This window comes from Larus michahellis, chromosome 7 (genome assembly GCF_964199755.1).
Source record: "Larus michahellis chromosome 7, bLarMic1.1, whole genome shotgun sequence".
Taxonomy (NCBI): domain Eukaryota; kingdom Metazoa; phylum Chordata; class Aves; order Charadriiformes; family Laridae; genus Larus; species Larus michahellis.
The window spans coordinates 45475391-45495623 of NC_133902.1; the positions used below are offsets into that span (position 1 = coordinate 45475391).

A 20233-nucleotide genomic window follows, 5' to 3' on the forward strand; every position below is an offset into this window, starting at 1 on the left:
ACCTGACATCTGCAGAACATGGCACTTGCAATTTCTGCGTATTTTTCCATGTGTAAGTAGGTAGTTTAGCAATGTTTTGGATAGCACCAAAGGCTGGGCTCAGGTTCATGATTTCAGAACTACACAAAACTAAATACACCCACCCAAATATTGACATTGTCTCAGCTTTGTCAACAATTTAATTAGGACTGCAATATAGGCTGGAAATTCAGTTTTTAGCATTGAATTGCTGCAAGCTAAGGCTGCAGCAATCTACATAAATAAGGATAGATGCAGGGCCGCCTCATTTTCTATCGCAAAGGGGAATGAAACACGCATATGGAACAGCTCCACTTTGACAACTCTGTCAGATTTTATCTCTGCTTCTTTTAATAGACACATCTGCCCTCTTTTAGTCTGTACTGGGAATATTTTAATATTACATATTATTAAACAGCTGCTCTTTCAGAAAAATACTATTATTATTATTAAGTTCCATCTGAGTTCCATCAGTCTATTACTCATCCACCTTTGGAAACTGGGTGTTCAATCACAGCAGCCAGGGAAGTGCAGAGGCCCTGGGCTAAGAACATTTCTGTTTGGGTTGCCAGCACGGCTTATACAGGTCTCACTGGGATGGCAGCTGGGCCACTCTCGTCCTGCCTCTGTTATACAGGCTGAAGTTGTTTCCCTGTTGTCTCTGCATAGACGTTCTGGTAAGTGTTTACAATTTCACCGTCTTGAATCTACAGTCAGATCAAAAAAATCAGCTCTGAGGCTGCCTTAACTTCTGCTGGGGGAACAGTGCAGCGGCTGAGCTGGCTCCCAGCTGATTTCAGCACACTCTGAGGACGGGAAACAAGAAGGTCTTCAGTGACCGACTGAAGAAAATTTAGCGTGACTGTTTAAGAACACAGAGGCTGAGCTAATTGTCAGATACGCTGAGTATGGAGATCTCAGGATGCCAACTTTCCATGCTTAGACCAACCTCAAGCTGCACAGCGTGGTTCTACCACTGGAAAGCAAGAGGGAATTTGAAAAAAGAAAGGAAGATTGGGTGCTTCCTTATTTCACCATCCTTTCATCCTGTGGCGTTGGACCTTTGTATTTTAAAGGGGGAGAGATGAGAGCAAACAAAACTAAAGTACCTTCACTGATTTCCACTGGGTTCTCCGTCTCTTTCTGAATAAGTAGTGTCAATCTCCCACTATGAAGATAAACCAAGAGAGATCCCGAATTTTCAGACAATTCAGTGAACAGAAGTAAGCCGTCTTTATTCCACGTTCGAAATTGGAAGCTGACTGACAAACCGTCAATTTGAGGAGTGCCGGGTAGTAGCAAGTAGCTTCGAGTGGCACTGACAAAGGTGATAGGAACAATTTGTGGTTCTGAGCAGGAAAAGGTGACGTTCCCCTGCAAATAATAAAAATCAAACATAATCAACATGACAACTTTTTTTTCTGGTCATTCCAAAACATTCATAGTTAAATAAGCTCATTGGATTTCTAATGGCCCTCAAAGCTGAAATCAGTATTGTTATTCAGATATAAATATTTGGAACTCATTAGGAAATGTATCTGTCCATTCTGGGAAAGCACAGCTGACTTCAATATTTTACTTTCACCCCAAAATGGAAGTGAGGTGGATCAAAAATCAAAACCTCAGTTCCTAGAAGGATCTAAACATGTCCAAATGTCCCATATCAAGACAATTCCTGTGTGCAGAAGGGCTCATTTGGTAGTCCAGACAGACCATCTCCCTGTGGCCACATCTGCTTTGTGTTTTCTAGCACCTCTCATGTCGAGGTCAAGTTTAGCTTTATGTCAATAAAATCAAACTCATTTGGGTCTCTGTTGACTTCAGGAACTGACACTGAAGCCCTAGCAAGTCCACTTGAACCTTCGTGTGCTGTGGGATGTGATCCAACTGTCCTGCATTGGCTCTGCACTTACGGGACTACAGGGGTGAGAACAAGGCAAGCTGCAAGTGAAAAAACAAAGCATCCTCCAATGCACAGGGATCCAACCAAACAAACTAGTTTTATTCTAAATCTAAGTCCAAATGCAGCCATTAATGACAGTACTTTTTTGCCCATTTACACCAACACTACATAACCTTAAAAGTAAAAACTGTCTCATCTACTTGAATCTACTACATGCAGCAAAACATGAGGCAAATTTCCTGAGTTTATTTCAAATATTCAATATAGAGCTTGCAGTGGCAGTACTGGTTATGTTTTCTTAGAGCCACACAGCCCTGTGCTACTCCAAATAATAAAAGTCCACTTAAGAATAACAACAACACAGATAATTAAAAATAATTATTCTGAAATTATTTCAAAAATTCGTAAGAAAATTCAAAGAAGATGTCACTTGAATACAGTCCTTATAGTGGGATGAAACAACAGTGAGATTTCCTGGCCAGTTCTAGGTCTCATAGTTTCCAGGGGGCATTCTGAGGAATTATTAAAACGTTACATACACCGCAAGCATGGTGAAATCCAACACCATTTCAATGCCAAACTTAGTTGATCACCTCAGTCATCCAGCCCTGAAATCAATGGTGCTATTTGCCCAGAAGAGCAGCACATTTACTCAAAGCAGTCAGCAGAATGTGTACCAGCATGTATCACTGTAGTCTGTAGACGAAGCAACCCCATCGTTTTGTTCAGTCATTGTAGATTACCCAACCAGGTCGTTCAAGCCATGCAATAAAACCTTAACAACATATAAAGCCAGGACGCATTTAAGGAGCCAAATCTTTCAAAGCCACTCCAGGACGTTGTTGCAGCCAGCTTGCTTTGAACTAGGCTACTTGCAAAATACCAACTGGAATCTGATAAAAACATCGGAGTAAAAGGCTTTCTCCATGGCACTGCTTCTTATCAGAGCTGGTACCTCGCTCTAACAGGATAATTATAATGAACAGCACTTGATGGATGTCTAGAAAGTTGTACAGTGCTTGGGGAATTCCTCTCTGAAATCTCAGACAGCTGATGGAACCGTTTCCTATCACTTTCAAATGTCTTTCTACTCTTTATTTTAAACTGGAAAAGACACAAGTGCCAGAAAAAGACCGAGTTATCACTGGATGAAACAACCCTTGATGGATATATATCTATATCAAGCTATTTATGTATTCCCTGCCCTGTTAGGCCGTAGAATGCTACATACCAGATTTAGCAATGCCTAAAGGTCTCCATGGGTATATCATGTTAGAATTATATATAGTTTTGAGATATAATCCAAAGTTTATCCAAACTCACCTGAACATTAGTCAGGTGGGAAGCAGAATGGAAATTTGCCCTCAACCTTTAAAAAGTTACTACTACCTGCTAGGTTTTGTCTGCATAAGAGATGCCACCGGCTTTTTTTTTTTTTTGTTATTGTTACATTTCCACCTCCATTTTCGGTTGAATTCATGGCAAATTACATAAAACAAAGACAGTCAGCTGCAGTGATATACACAAATAGAGTTAACTTTCTCTAGAGCTTTTTAAAGGTTTAGACATTTAAAATGCCGATGACAATTTTTCTTTGGGATTTTAGACATTTACAGTGATTCAAGTAACTCCACAGAAAGTTGTAAAACATTTACAGATTTTACACATATAAACACTGGAGCTTGGAGGAAAGTTCAAACATTATCTGGGTCTGCACTCAAGTATCTAATTTGCCTCACTGGCAGTGGGAGGCTGTAACAAAATGCAAGTCTTTAGAGGGGAGTATTTGCAACATTCAGATAGGATTTGTGTCTCAAAGCTTTTTGCAGATTTTACCTACCAGCATAACAAGCTATGCCTAGACTGACTTAGCAGTGTCAGAGAAGGTGAATGCTAAGACGAAGAAAAGCGTTCACAATGCAGAACAAACTATAAGACAATCTTAAAATAAGCCAGTAACGACCCCATGTAATAAATATTCTCTCAGGTGCTTGCAGCAGCACCATAGCAAAGCATCCCTGATGCATATGCATGGGCCCAAATATAAGGCCAAATTTCTGTCTGCTGTTGATATGAGGTTCTCAGCACGTGCAACTAGTCCTAAACTCATGGATTGTTGTGACTCAGCAGCACTCTCTAGTCATTCATACTAGCTAGTAACTCATGCCATCTGGGATCTGCACAAAAGTCTTGCCCTTGGACAGGAGCAGCAAAGAGTGCTAAGTGAACCCATGGCCAATAGGGACATATAGGCAGGATCTGCTCTTCTCCTCCCATGCTTAACCAGGTGAGACTTCAGGCTCTGTAGCCTCTCCATTGACTAAACTGATGGAGAGCAGGTGTGATCCCTCCTGCCACAAGAACAAGCAGGTGGGAACGTATAAATGTGGTGCTGCAATATTTTGTGTACATGGGATTAAAGGTACGTTTGCAGGAGAGAAAAGAGGCTTGTTTGCCTTTTGGGAACTTAAATCAGTTCAACTGAGTCATTTAGGAGGGGAACATCTTCTTATAGCAGCATTCCAGAGCAAAACCAGATGATGTAGTTAATACGCACCAACAATAGCTGCTGACTGACCAATGCTTTATACCTTCCTAGAGACAATAACACGCAAATTCAGAAAAGAAATACACCACGGTTACTTTGACAAATGTTCATCCACTGAAGTCGGTTAGGTTCCCATTACAAAAACTTGTTAAATTTGCCCTGAATGTTATTCTCAGACAAATTATTCCAGCAGCTCCAAGTCAGAGAAGTAAACAGCTCCCTCTAAACCTGCATCTGATCAGAAGCATTTTGCTTTAATTGGCAGCAGTTCTGGAATTCTCCAGGGTACTACGCAAGACTTCTAGCAGACACTTGATTTCATAATTGAACCCAGTTTAACTGAAAAGTAAAAGCTCATTGGCTAGGAAATGGGATAAGAAGAGTCTAATCCCTAGAGAAAATATAGGAGACACTCAGCTCTACCCAGCTGCCGGAATCTCCAGCTATCATGTGGCATTTGATAATTCCATCGAGCCCGGTGTCTCCAGACGGGATTAATGACTCCTCTAACAAGCAGTGAAATCTTTCCAAAAGAGTTCTTATATGAGGAACCTTCTGAACCTAAAAATGCAATGGAGATATTCACAATTTGTTCACCGGCTGCCATGACGCTTGTCTCAAGACAAGAGTGCAATCATCCCAGATTTCTGCAGGTGGGATACAGCTGCAGAGGTGGTTCTTGATCAAGTAGGATGTTGAATGAGCAGGCAACAGCATGTTACAGCATTTTAAGGAAGAATCAGAGCCTCTCCTATTAAAAAGAGAATGGAAGAACACAGTTGCTAAGTGATGAGGATAAAAGTGGATTACACGGAAGATCCTCTGAGCCATAAACCTCATCCAAAACTGACTGGAGTCTTTCCAGTGACTTCTGCGGGACTTCAATAAAACCTACATAACTTTAATGAATCATTTCAGTCTTTTCTGGCCTTTCTTCATGTAGTATTTATGTACTGTTGAATGAAGACAGACCGGTGCAACACCACAGTCAGGGCAATTGGTGATGAGCTTCTTATACATCCCCCTCGCTGAACTGAAATCCTCAACATTTAGCCTACCAAAGGATACCGGCCAAGATCACAGCTTGAACAGGAAGAACAACAAATGAGTATTTCTGAGCTCTCATTCTACCTGTGAGTTAGAGCATCAAATAGGCACTCACTTTCCTCATTAATCACTCTATGGATACTATCCAATAAAAAGGATATCTTGTTTTCTGCAGAGAATTAGAAAGGAAGATTTCATATGACAGGTAAGGGGGCTAAATTCCCAGGCCTGGCTGAGATACAAATGTGAGTAAACTGGCAAGAATATCTCCAGCTTGAAAATCGGAGGACTATTTCTAGCTGTGAAGCGACTGAGGTTGTAGATGAATTTACAAAGAGAGTAACAGAGGAAAAGGTGACCTCTGATGCAGTTTTAAAAAGATAAGATGAAAGATTGTCATTCAACTCTGAGCAACTGGATTTTAAGAATGGGGGAGGTCCCTTAAAATCCTGTTTTTAAATTAACTGTCTCAAGCAGAACAGATGTCAGGAGACAGACCCACATGGGTTTCAAGTGCTTCTCAAATCAAGACATTGCTAAGCACTGAATGAGAAGCAAATCAAAGTGAGATACCAGCTCCAGCCTACTGACATACTGGTGCCAACTGTCTTCAAACAGGATGTGGGAGCACCAAGACGCATGGTGTTACTCAGTTAGGACAAGTCCACTGAGTAAGCAACTAGTCCGTCCCATGAGAAGGGCTCATATTTTAAGACATGTTCCTATACTGAGGTGGGTTTCTCTTTCTCTTAGCAAATTTTCACGATGGAAATCTGAAAGCTTTCCTGATCCAAGATTCATTGAAACTAACATATCCTTGTGATAATCACCCCTGTGATAGAGAACTGCCCTATCTTCACTCACTCTAGGTATCATGTATGTCAATAAAAGGCTAAGTGTTTATCACATTGACTTAAGTCGTTTACATTAAGATAATGTTCCTATGTGGAAAAAGTAGTATTTAACAAAAAAAAGCCTGAAACGTTGTGACCGTGACAGAATCAGGGATGAGATGCTTGGCTAGATATTTCTGGCTGTTCTTTATCTCAGACTCCTAAGCTGACTATGTCACTGGCCAGAAGTGGAACAATGGATTTTACCATATTTCTGCCCATACTAACTACACGGTACATTACTGTTTCATTACGTGGTACAATAGCTAAGGGTTGCTGACAAAAGATGGGAGCAAATATAGAGCTAATTTGGAAAAATCATACATAATTTCCCTCAGAGAGACAAGAAAAGGAGAAAAAAAAAAAAGAGCACAGGAGGAAACACACACACAAAAATATAGACCACTTAATATTTTCCCTCCTTTGAACAACAAGCAGAAATGAAGCCAGCCTTTCAAATTCACCTTGCCAGAAGTGGGTAAGACAGATGTCTTAGATCAAACTGGCAAATTAGCACAATCCAAACCCAATTTTTGTTCCACTTCAGGGTAATCTGATCTACAGCTTATTGTGTTTTATTACCTGGAACAAAACACAGCAATGAGGAGGGTATTTTTAATTATTATTATTATAATTATGAAAACAGAGCCACATCTACCTTAAAATAGAAAAGTGCACAGAAAGCAATTCTGACCAGCTTTTTTTTATTTATTAGTTTTCTTTATTAGTTTTTCCTCTTTTAAATTCCAATCATCTGTGTATCATAGCACAGCACCAGACTAAATGGTCGGTATGAACTGCACGCACTCCAGGCTCGTGACTGCGATGGGGTCACCTTGCCCCTTTCGGTTATGCTGGGCAGCCAAGTACCAAGCAGTTCCCAGGGCCTTAGCAGTTGGAAAAGACCTTAAAAAAAGACATATAAGCCTTGGCTTTACAGCAAATTACATTCTCCCCCATTTTGCTTATTCTCTGCTAACTCCTATGACAATAATTCTCTCTTCCTCTCCTACAGGGACTAACAGCCTTATCACCTCCTGCCTTGAAACATCCTCCCTTGCTCAGCAGGTACTAACCGCCCTATTCACTCAATTTGACTACCCAGATAATGTAATAAATTAAACTCCGCACAATTGTTTCTAACCTGTAATTTGCTGACGGCTGATGACTCTCAAAAAGGCCTTGTTTTCCCCAAAAACGTGTCACTTTTTTCTGCGTATGTCAACTAGTCTTGTAAAAAAATATGGTCTCCCTCCCTGAAAGACTTGCTCTGCTTGCGGTCATCACAACTATCAAAATCCTAACACAAAGAAACTTTTAGATCAAGAAAAGGAACGCAGCTACATGCTGGATTAAGTATTTAGAGGCTGAAAGTCTTTAGAATTGTGGACAGTCAACTGAAATCAATGGGAAAAACCATCATTTAAACAGACTTTATTTCAAGACCTTGATTGCAGTGACACAATTTCTTTCAAAACAAACCTTTTATACCATTCAGCAGCAATAACATGGGACCTTAGAATTAATACTATTTATATAGTCTTTACTATTCCACACTGCAGATAGGATGCAAAATAGACTCATCTGAAGACCCAGAGAGCAGACAGGAAGATCGGGGGGGCGGGGGGGGAAGGAAAAAGCTATTTTTACAGGAACCAAATATTTCTCGAATCTAAGTTCACCTGCCTTATCTAAAGAACAGCAAATTCAGTTCTCCTTTTAATGTGCATGTCTCACTCCCACTTTCATTAAATAACTAGGTAAAACTTTTTTTCTTTTTAATAAATTAAACTTAGTCCTATAGGTAGTTGTGAAAAATGTCACTAAGTAGTTCCAACATTTTTTATTTATGATACCTATAGTCTGATTACAGTGCAAAAACTAATGAAAAACAAAAAAAATAATAAAAGATATATCTAACTCCTGCTTCTCCAAACCTTAGTAGAGGCCTTCACAAATCACCAGCCTGATATTCACAGATATATCAACACTTGCAATAGCACTTTGGTAGAACGAGACATGCGTAGACAAGTAAATTCTTCTCAAGATGAAGGTATCTCAAATCAGCTTAACAAAATAGCATGTTTGGATTCTCTATAAAGGGAATGAATTATTAGTTTACATTTTCCTGTCACTAGGTATCTTTCCTTGCTCTTTGATGCTGGCAATTGGTTATCTCCCTGAGGCGCTACAGTGATGCATTTACATGTCACCACATCCCTTGCTGTGCTGAATTGTCACTCCCAGATTCAACATGGCAGGCCAATGTAAAAATTCAAGCATATCTGAGCGCTGACAACTTCTGCCTTACAAATATCCTGCACTCCTCTCAAGTCAGTGCCAGGTTTGCTCTGCTAAATAAAAATGCAACTCCAATTCCTATTAGCCAAAGGAACAGAAAGGAAAGGGGGATAGGGTTTTCCTCAATTTCAGTGAGTACATAGGGTGGAGCACTGAGAAGATCAAACACTGTGTCTTTTCATGACCTCTTCATTTCTTCTCTTCAGCTAGATAGCTTCTTATTTTGGCACCACAAATCAGTGACACAGAGAAAGACTTGAGACCCTGGCCACAGGTCTCATTAGAGCTGTTTCTAAAGGTGCAACCTGAATCTAGCAGTAGGTAAACACCAGTGGCCAGGATACTGAAACCGTTTTCAGGATGTTATAGCTACTTTTCTCTTAACTACTCCCTCAGTATTTAGCAATTCTCAATGGATTTATCTTCTTAGAACTTGGCCCATCTCCTCCTCCCATCTACATACACTCTTAACCAGCATAAAATCTTTCAATGACAACTTCACCATCCCAGATATCAACAGGTCAAACACCCTTCTGTGAAGGATAATTCCCCTTTTGCTTCTTGTAAACGTGGCTCCTACTAGAGTATTTTCCTGTCCCCAATTGCTCAGGAAGTTTGAGTAACTGCTGTAAATTTTCTCATAATGGGCAGTCTGCATTTCTTTTGTGCTGAGAAGACAGATAGTAAATAGGGCAGATCCTTAGATTATTATTTGCAGAGATTTCCCAAGGGTTCAGCCCTATGACCATCACACTGGTAATTACAGAAATTTGACTTCTCATAAACTCTTGCAATTAAAACCAGGAATCGCTTCAGAGAGCAAATAAAAGATACCCTATCATTTCACCACACTCAACGACCTAGAGGGAGAAAAAACAAACGCAACAAAATACCCACAACACGCCATCAGGGAAAAAAGGAAACCTGGAGAGAAGATAGATAGCCTGTCCAAACAGATAGCGCTACCATGTAGAGGGGTTAAGTATCAGGCAATATAAAAATGGAATTCTGAAGGCAAGTTCCAGCCCAAAGAGGCAGGCTGCCTCGTTATCTTGAGATGTCTTCTCAAGGGGATTTATTGCAAGTCTGACAACTGCAAATGAGTTACAGAAAGGAACAGGCAGAAAGATAATGACAGCCACCACCCAAGAGTACGACATACAGTACAGTACTTGGTTATTGACAATCTATACTTTCTTCCTCTGACTTTAAATGCAGCTGATTTGGGACCATTATTTATATGGATGAGGAACCACTTCATAAGAGGAAATCTATAACTCCAAAGCTGATGCATCATTCTCCTGCTTGTGTGAAAGATGTCAACAGTAAAAAAACCCAAAGTTGATGGGCATGAAAACCCACAAGTTTGGCTCACTGGCTGTGTCAACGGTCACAAAGGAACACAGAATGACGCAGAGACTGAGTGTTGAAGTCTGCCTCCCTTTTGGAGGCCAAAGCTGGTGTCTCTGAGCATTAACAGCTTTCTAATCCCAAAATGCCCAGTTTGCCCTCAAATATCTTCTGTTAGAAGACAAAGGTATTTTGAGGACTAACAACAGAGAACCATCTCTGGTAATCTCCAGCTTGTGGGGAGCAAAGACAAGTACACAACACGTTGTTGGAAGAAGTGATTCCAAGTCTCTGCTATATTTAATTATTCTTCTGTGCCGTTCCTTTCATCGCACTTCCACTCCAGACAACCTTAGCAACTACAAAGACGTGAAGCAGAGAAGCTTGCAGCTCCCTGGGGATATGGATTGTTGCTTGAAAACCTCAATGAACTCTGAGTAAAAGCATTTAGTGCAGAGGAAGTCTGGCAGGCAAAAGACTACATTTAGCAAGAACAAGTTATTTTAATTTGAGTAGGTAAATTGCTAAGGAGTGTGGAAGAGCAGGAAGATGGGAGAGGGCGATCAACCTGTGAAAGATGGAAGTACCTGAGAGTTGCCGGAGGAGATAAATAGCTGTGATGGAAAGGATGTTGGAAAACAACACACTTACAAGGGCTGTTTACTATAGAAGGATGTTCATCTAAGATTATGAGGCACCGTGAGTGTGGCAACCTTTCCATGCACTTTGCATACTCAAGTGTCACACACACAGCACATAGCAGCTCATAAATCTCTCAAAATGCAGTACAGCAGCCAGCCTTTGAAAACTATTGCATTAAAATCATCACTTCTGTGAGGGAGATTGAAGGATGGGGGCACATCCCCTCTACCTTCAATTGACAAAATGAGCAGGACTCCTTGACCTTCGATCTAGCATTGGCTAAATCAAGTATTGTGATGACAGAGTTTCATTCCTTGGGGCCATGTTATACCCAGACAATACCCTTCAGAGAAAAAGCATTACAAAGTTTTTCTTTCCCGTTTAGGAAGACCTTCCTATTACCCAGCTGGCAAAACAACCAGCTGTTTCATGACATAAGAGGCAGATCACGGGTATTTCCTCCCCTTAGAAAATAAGCTGAGGGGAAGAGCAATTTAACACAGTTCATAACATTTGTGCCTTAGAGTCCCGAGTCAGAGCAATCAAATTTGAGGTTATGAAAGCAAAGTCTCTCAGTCCCAGGCCAGGGGAGCATCCTGGAGGCAGTCTTGACTGCCAGCAACACAATGCAGGACTTCTCACCCATCACCTTTCTGTTTTCCATTTCCCTGTGTATTCAGCCTTGCCCTAGGCAGGGAAAGTGAGGAAAGGAAGGACTTGTGGGTTTCTTTGTTGTAGCTTCAGTCTGTTTATACACATTAATACAAACCAGGAGATGCCATGAGAGCCAGAATCAGTCTCACCTCCACATTCTCCAAAGACACAGTATTAGCCAAAAGGCAGATATCAAGCCATAGTGCAGGAGTGAGGCATAAGCTAAACAAAAGAGCTGATTATTTACAATTTGTCAAGGCTGCATGGCAGCGTACTGTTCCCTCTTCTTATGAAATAAAATGTTCCTTATTTTGCTCATGATATATTTAAATATATCTGTAATTTTTTACATCATTAGGTGTGACATTACGTTTATGGCTTATATTATCAGGCTGGATAAGCCATAGTTCCATTTGCTTTACCTTTACTGTTACACATTTAGAGACACCAGTACCACGTCAATGGTTCTCAGAACTGCCAATATGCTGAATTTAAGGGGCAGCACAAAGGAAAATATTTCCACTAATAAAAGAAGCATTTGTTCTTCTCTGTAATACCAACTCAAGTAGCAGAATAAAATTTTGCTACTACCATACTCCACAACAGCGATGGGGAATGGTTCAGAAAATAAGATTTTATCTGAGTTAACCAGAAAAAAAAAGTCTCTGTGACTTCTATCACGCCTTCAAAAAGACACATTTTGATCTTGGAAAAGGAATTTAAAAGTTTCTCCAAACAAATTCTGATACACCTGGAAAGTCAGAGAAATGTATTGGTTTCCACATGTGTCTTTCAATACCTCTCACCACAGCAGTCAGCGCCGGTTGATGTTAGCCTCAGAAATATCATTTTAACTAGCTAATTATGCCCATAGCTATCAAAAGCTGAACTCCATTCATTCAGTGCAGCTGGCAGCATCAACAGCATGGAAGTGAAGAAGGAAAGCGTACATTATTGTCTCTTACCACAGTATAGATCTGAGGTTTGCGCCTTTTTGCCAGGTCAATTATATTGACTCCGTTGTAATAAAGGTTCTCAATGCACCCGTGGAAATTTTTCCTCTGAAACGTTCCTGGTTTCCCTGGGACAGGAATCCCTCCGAAACTGAGCTTTTGGAAAGAATAAGAACAGTATTTAATTATTCACCCCGTAAACAAGAGAGCAGAGCCCCACTCCATGCAGCCAGACGGGATATTATCTAAGAACCAAGTCACGTTAACAGCATCATCTCGGAGCAGCCTGGCTGCCCAAGAGGGGAATTACAGGCTGCATAGCATTACAGCTGTTGGAGAAACGCTGCTGCTGCTGCAGAGACTTCACTAATTTGGAAACAGCTTTTAAGTGCCTTGACACACCACTTCGCCAACTCCCAGTATCACCAGCTCCCGTCCCAGGAGCACCCAATGCATCACCAACGCTCCCCGGCCCACAGCCCCCACCGGCCTGCAGGCTGCCACCCAGCAGCACACCACAGCGGCCAGGGACCACCGAGTGACGGGAGAATAAACCCTTCCTGCCCCCAGGGCACTGGGTTTGCCTGCGAGCTGGAGTCACCCCTTTCCACCAAGCATGTGTCTGAACAGTTCTGGTTTCAGCCGGTGGAGGGTAGTATCACACATGCAAACTACCCCATTTTCCCTAAATTTCACTGTGGCTTGGTCTTTACAAGACCGACACATGGTGTTTGGGGCTGAGCAGTGTAACGGAGAAGTTCCACAGGTTACTCATTTAAACAAAACTTCCGCTGTGCTGTTGCCTAAATACTGAAAGGTGTTAGTATTGTGCAGATTGCAACGCACCACTTATCTGGCGGGCTGAAAGGCCTGGGAGGACAAAAAGCCTAAGAAAATAAAGCTTCCAAAATCCTAGAAGCACAATTACTTCAGATTCCTAAGGGAAAAAAAAAAACAAGAACAAAACCAACACCCCAAAACCAAACAAACAAACAAAAAAACAACAACAAAAAATCAAATCCTACAATCCAAAACCCTATTTTCATTTTTCAGATAACATAAGCTCATTTCTACTTAGCTTCACTGGCCTTTTTGGCAAAGTCTTTTACTGGTGGTACCGCTGGTTTTTATTAATTTTTCCCCTCACAGCCAGCAGCATCGTGAGTGATATAATGCAGGTGGGGACCGGGCAGCCGCCACACGTCATAGCGCTTCCAGCGCCTGGGGAGCGGTGCTGCAATCCTGCTGCATCCACTGCAGCACGGGCATGCACTGCTGGGCAGCATCGCCGACACGCTGGCGGCTGCTGGAACCTGGGCAGCCTTATTCCTCTGTCACGACTCCTGACAGCTCGCCTCAGCTCATTATTATAAAAATAAAGGGAAATTCAGGGGTTATTTTTCCTCCCACTCCACCTAACAAGCCGGGATACATAAGCAAACGAAAACTCCCTGGATAACCTTGAAAGCACTTCTTTGAAAACAAGTCCTTAATGAAGTCGCACCTCGGTTGTATTAATTGATCACTTCAGAGAAATAAAGAGTAAACAGACTGCTACTTTACATCACTTGCAGGTTTGTTATTGGCATGAGGGCTTATGTGGTAGCAACGTTTTTTTCCAGCGAGAATCATTAGTTCTTCCTTAAAACACCAGACCTTCCTTCTTTCTTGTTCTACTCTTTAAGTCTCCTGCTTAGGGACTCTATACTGGGTTTCAAAACCAGAAGAAAAATCAATATCAATTATACCACTGCATTATTAAGAAAATTGTTTCCTTTGTGATTGGTAATAATTTCAATTACCAAACTAATGGTTTTATTACCCTTAGTAAGGCCTTTAATCCCTAAAGTGTGCTGAGATAAACTTTCAGTATTCTGTATTGCTGTAATGTTCAACTGAAAGACCGTCTCAGTGCAAAAGGAAAGAAAACACACTGTGTGAAAAACTAAGCACCAGAGGCAAGGGCTGAGTGCCACAGAGGCCAGTTGTGATGCTGATTTACACCAGCTGAAGATATTCTCTACCATGCTCCCTGTTCCAGAACATCTGGAGAAATGTCCTGCAAATCACGTTGGAGACTGGGTTTTCCCTAATTGGCATCAACCTTGTAGCAGGAAGCAAGGAATTTTATTATTTTGAAATCAGGCAAGCTGGTGACTCAATTTTCCGGCTTTTCTCAACTCCATCTTAAAAGTAGTCACAGCTTTGGCCCTTGCTAGTTTAGTCTGATGCTGTTCCAGAATCTTACTGCTCAAATGTGCTGCTGTCCCTAGTAAACGTGCTTGTGATTTGGTACAGGAGTGCCAGGGGACAGGTACCACTTTCTCCACCCTGCGTTGTGAAATGCAAAGAAGGGAATTTCAGCTGGAACACGAGAGGAGCAGAGAGCAGGCACCTGCCAGTGCCAAGCCATCTGCTTTTGTCCCTTGGGTGCACGAGGCATTGATCCTTTCCAGACAAATGAATGCAAAGTGCAGAGGGGAAACTTGTGGTCTCTTAAGCAATGAACCATGCCAGCTCAGTGCATCCGGACAGGGTGATGGCTCTGACTGTGCAAGCATGACCCTCTGCCTTGTGGCTAGCAAGACACGGTAGACAAGTGCGTGGGGATAAAAATGAACAGGGGTAATTTGCACACAGGCGTACATTGGTGGTGGGAACCATTGAGGAACTGCCTTGCATATAGATATGATGATATGCAAGGTTTTTTAAGGTATTTTATACCAACTATCAGTAATAAGCACTGAACTGCTGGAGTGATATAAACTGCACTCTGGAACATCACAGGGGAGAACACCAGCCTCGGGTTTTATGGGCAAGCAGGATGTTTCCTCTGCTCAGTCCTTCCTTGGCTGAGCTGGACCAGGATGCTCTGCATCAAAACCCTAGATGTGAAGGGACCTGGGTCAGAGCTAGTTGTCTTGACAGTCATGCTAAGGGTCTTCCATTCCTAGTAGGAAGGCAACGGTTTTTACCTACTCATCTCTATGTTGAGAGCTGTAACCCGACCAAGAGGTGGTTGGATAGAGGCACAACTCAGAGCTGGTATCCCCATGGCCATGTCAATCAGATGCAGGGATGTTGCCCAATGATCCCATTAAAATCATATTGGAGATGATGATACAACACCTCTCCCTACAGATAAGCGCAGTTGCTCCCTGAAAATTTGACTAGAACCCAAGCTAAACTATTTAGTTTAGCTCAAAGTCTGTCATACTTTGAAGCATTAAGTATAATCCAATGCATATTTGTCCAGAGACAGGCCATTTTCTGAGACTGTCATATATAGAGTTGCACTCTATATATCAATACATAACAAACTGTAACAAACTATGTTTGTTAACTATGAAAGGAGCTCTGTGTGAAGGAAATATTACATAAAGAAAATGATCTTTGCTGGAAAGAAACAGCTCATGGGGTGGTTGTTTTCCATCACATTCATTTTACACCAATTCACCCTCACCTCCCAGGTTATAACCTAAAGGGCTTCACACACCTCATAGTCAATATCCAAGTGATCCGAATCCCCCTTCGTTCGGAAATGCTGGGTGTGCTTGTCCACCGTGAAGTTCACTTGCTTGTTGAAGCGCTCTATGAGAACCGAGTGCCAGTGCTGGTCATCCAGGAGGCTGCCCAGGGTGACGGATATGTGGCTGTTACTGAAGTGCAGGTTGGAGTCCCCTGGAGGGGCAGAGACAGGCAGAAGACACCAGAGTTACCCCCAGGACCTTAACTGAAGCCTGAGTGCTCAAGGGGAGCGCAGAGCAATGCTCCTAGATGCACACTGGAGCTCTACCCATCAGAAACAGACCCCTGACAAAGCTTGCCTGAGATTCTTTGGGCCTCTTATTCATGTAAGTAAGTACATGCACATGCACACAAACACCTTTTTTCCCCCTGAAATTCTTGCAATAAACCAGGAAATTTTCCAGATGCTACACACACGCTCTGCAGCACTCAGGGAATTGCCACTCTGCTTGTGCCCTTCGTTCTGCTGTGCATTTTGAGGCCCTGGTGTTTTAAGACATCCTTTTGGATTGCACCAAAACCTCCGATCTGTTCACATTAATACTGAACTCCTGAAATTTCAGTTTCTACTATGTGCCTTTTCTATTTTAACAAGCAAGTTGCACTTGCCCATTTTCAGAGAAAAAAGCCAAAAGTCAATGAAGCAACATGAACGCAAGTGTTTTCTTCATCTCAAAAAGATTCTTAAACCTGGCCTAGATCTCCAAAAGTTTAGATCAAGAGTTATAAAAATATTTCGGCCCTAACCCTAGTGATTTCAAGCACTCTTCTGTTTTCCAGCTGGCTACAAGTCTAAACACTTCAGAGCCTTCACTGAAAGGGAGTGTGTGCCCTTTTTCATATCCCAGCAGAATGGAGAGAACACATGCTCCAAAACTGTCAGGCAACATGTGAGCAGATTCAAGAGCAGATATCAAACCCCTTGTCCATGACATATGAATGTACACAGAGGATTTGAAATGGCTAAAATCTTATCTCACGCTATGTATTCACAACAGCATCTCCTCTGGAAGAAGTACTGTAATATATTTAACCCTACTATATTCTTATCCTAGTATGAAACATTTGAAAGAGGAGGACAAATCAATGATTTCAAAGAATCCTACATTCAGAGGCTCAAGATGTAGCTACTTGGTCCAAGCAACATCCAAATAACAAAACAGAAAAATGCTGCATTATCATTTCTACTCTTTGATGAACTAACTAGAAAGAGAGAGAGAGACAGAGAGAAAGAAAAAGAGAGAAAGAGAGAGATAAAAAGAGAGAGAAAGAGGGAATTAGTTGGAGACTAAACAATCAGCTTATGTAAAAATTAAATCAAAGAGCTATGGAAAATTGTTACTGACATTTAAAACAAACACAATTAAGCATGAGTGAGGAAAATGCAGAAGGAATTATCTATGAATTCTGCTTTAGTACCTCCAGATTGCTCCCACTAGTTTCTGAATTCTTTTAACTCCCCAAGTCATAGACAGGGGACTGAAACAGATCCTGCAGAGTTGCCTGCTTTATCTGCTCTAGACAAACTTCTTAAAGTGTCCTGGAACTGCTAGTCCAAGATCTGCCCTGCTAATACTAGACATTAATAGATGCTACATCACCCATTTTTATTAAAACCAGCCTTGGCAGTCTAAGCCCCACGTACGTGAACTGCAAATGGCTCAGATTACTTTATTGATCAAAGTTATTAAGATTGAGAGTGGCAGTGAAAACCTTGTACCTTAATTCCCTCCTCTCTTTGCTCACACCCTCACGGTTAACAAGGGGAGGGGTTTTGTTTCAGCTTTCCATCTGGATGGGCCACTGGGGCTTTCAGACCAAGTTCAACACTGGAACAGGGTAAGTGCAGCTCCTGTGCTGACCAAAATACAGCAATGCAGGCACGGAAACTTCTGCCCAACTCAAACTCCTCAGCATGAGAAATGTGAGTCAGCAGCGACTGCTGAGGCCAGTACCATGGGGCACCCACGGATGAAGCTAATGAAGATTTTGCAACAAGGCTAGGAGAGGGGGTATGATCACTCCTACTACAGTAGCTCCTGCCATTATCGAAGTGCTGTAGTGTATTTGCCAGGGAAAAGCAAGCATCCTTCTACAGAAGGAAATTAAGCCAGCCTTTCATCTGTCCCTCTGATCCAACAGTGATGGCCTTCCAGATATTCGCACTTTTCAGCTGAAACCATATCGAGAAGCAAAGCAATACCAGTGTGCACAATGTTTTGATCGGGATGTTTTCATTTAAATTCTGTATTCTCAGCTCAGTTCTGATCACAGAATGGAAAATATAAGACACAAACCAAACACAAACCTCCTGCACTCCAAACCAAATTTTCTGGGAATGTCATTCTCAAAAATAATAGTAAAAATAAAAAAGGAGGAAGGGGAAGAAAAAAAAATATTTTTTTTTAAATCACTGCTTGAAAACATCATCAAGCAAAGGTAAAAACTTCCAAAGTAGTCAGAGTAGCTCAGCCTTGGTCGGCACTTGTTAGAAAAGTCAAGGTCTCTTGGCACAGCTATCGTGTCCTGCATGACATCAGTCGAGCCTATTCTCTTTTGCTTCCTCTCCCACCTCCTCTGACTAGTTTTTAAACTGTGAGCTCTCTGAGGCACACAGCACGTTTTGTTGATCTCAACTGGAGTTTCCAGATACTGCCAACAATAGATTATAGAATAGAATATAAACAATAAATTTATAAAACCAAAGCAAGACAATCCTTGTTACAGTAATATGTGAACCAACAATCCTAACTACCCTTACCCAGGTTGATGTGCAAGGAGAGCTTCCCTTTCTGGAGTTCCAAGGTAATGTAGTCTCCACGTTGTCCTTCCCCATGGAATAAAACTCCATCCCCCTGCATGCTCTTGAACTTCAAGGAAACCACGTCTTTGAATGTGCTCATAAGCTTCTGGTTGAACCTGTAGAGGAGTGAACTTCTGCCATCGAAGTCTGCAATATCTGACTCTGGGAGAAAGAAGATGGCAAAATGAAGAGGAGGGGCAGCATCAGGACAGGGACCGTCATTTTTTCAAATATCGCTTGGAGCCAGGTATTCTCAGAAGCATACATCCACACGATGTACGTGGCATCTAGGCAACCACATTTCACCCCTTTCTACTCGTCTCCCTCTGTCTGGGGAATGGGAACACTAGGATAACAGCAGAATTCCTCTGCGCTTTTACTCCTCTCTCTCAGGCAAGAGTGCTTTCCTACTCAACTTATTAGAACAGAACAGGTTCCCTTCCGTCGTACTGAGATCTCCAGAGCATACCTTGCCACTTTTGCTGTTTGTCTTATAAACACACCCAGGATGTTATTCATTACGTTGAACACTTCAGTTCTCACTCCACTTTGCGTAGCTTCACAATCATCTGTTGAGCTGTTTCTGTGCGTCGGCCATGCCTGCATCCACCTTTGCATCCAAATAAGCCCCATCTTAGCCTCTGAGGGTTGGCTGCTTGTTTGTGATGGGTGTTTATCAACCGTGTTTCTGCATGCAAATTGACTAGGCTGGCAGGAATAGCCAAATATCAATTCAAAAAGCTTTTGAAGGGATTTCATGGGAACTGGGCATCTAAACTGATTATACACCTTTGAAAATCCTATTAGAAACATATTTTCCCCTTCAGCCAGCCTCTAAAACCCAATCACTGTGATGGGAAACAAGCTTTAAATTCTTCAGTTGCAATTAATATTTCCTTTGGTGGCAGCAGCACCCTGCAGTACTCTCTTTCCTTTATAAAGTGGTATTTTATGCAAAATGTATTTTTAGTAATTTTTTTTTAAATATATATATAAAAACCCAGAACATTTCAAGTAGCTTTAAGTACTTTTAACTAATATATTGTATTCAACATGTAACTGACAGATGTGAATTCTATTCCAATTTCTATCCAAATGCAATTTGACAAAAATTATGGATAAAATATCTACTTGAAAATAATAAATCTGTCAATTTGTATTTCCTGCTGTTAAGAAAATAATTACAAATTAAGAACACCAGATGATGAAGAATCTGAACAAGGGTTTACTAAGCTACATAACTACTGGGATACATGCATAAAGACAAAGAATACCTTCATAGTAACCAAGAAGAAAGAACATAGATCTTTGTTTGCAAACCACACGTTTTAATGGTAATCCAAAGTTATTAGTTTTACATTTTCTTTTGAAAAATAATTGAAAGTTCCCTATGCAAAACAATCAGGACTTCCAGGTCAGCAACAGCATTGTGATTAACGTCGGTGATTTAAGTCACCTAAACTCACCTGAGAGTTCTCCTATCCTTTTGAGCATTTAATGGTAGTTTCATTTGCTCCTCTTTAAAAACAAAAATAATAAGGATTGGGTTTTTTTCCCCCCTTTTCTTCTTTCTTTTTTTTTTTTTTTTAAACT

At 41.4% G+C, this 20233-nt stretch overlaps 1 protein-coding gene across 3 annotated transcripts in view; it reads right to left on the bottom strand.

The window, feature by feature from the left end:
• CNTNAP5 (contactin associated protein family member 5) overlaps window positions 1-20233 on the bottom strand; it is a 296300-nt gene that overhangs the window by 136567 nt on the left and 139500 nt on the right. For all 3 annotated transcript variants that reach the window (XR_012588190.1, XM_074593548.1, XM_074593549.1), the window contains exons 5-8: window positions 18599-18802; window positions 15806-15990; window positions 12322-12465; window positions 1128-1392 (exon numbers count right to left, since the gene is read on the bottom strand). Coding sequence is in view for 2 of the 3 variants with exons in the window: in XM_074593548.1 (XP_074449649.1) it covers window positions 1128-1392; window positions 12322-12465; window positions 15806-15990; window positions 18599-18802 (798 nt within the window). In the remaining variant the exon portion in view is untranslated. The remainder of the gene's footprint in view (window positions 1-1127; window positions 1393-12321; window positions 12466-15805; window positions 15991-18598; window positions 18803-20233) is intronic.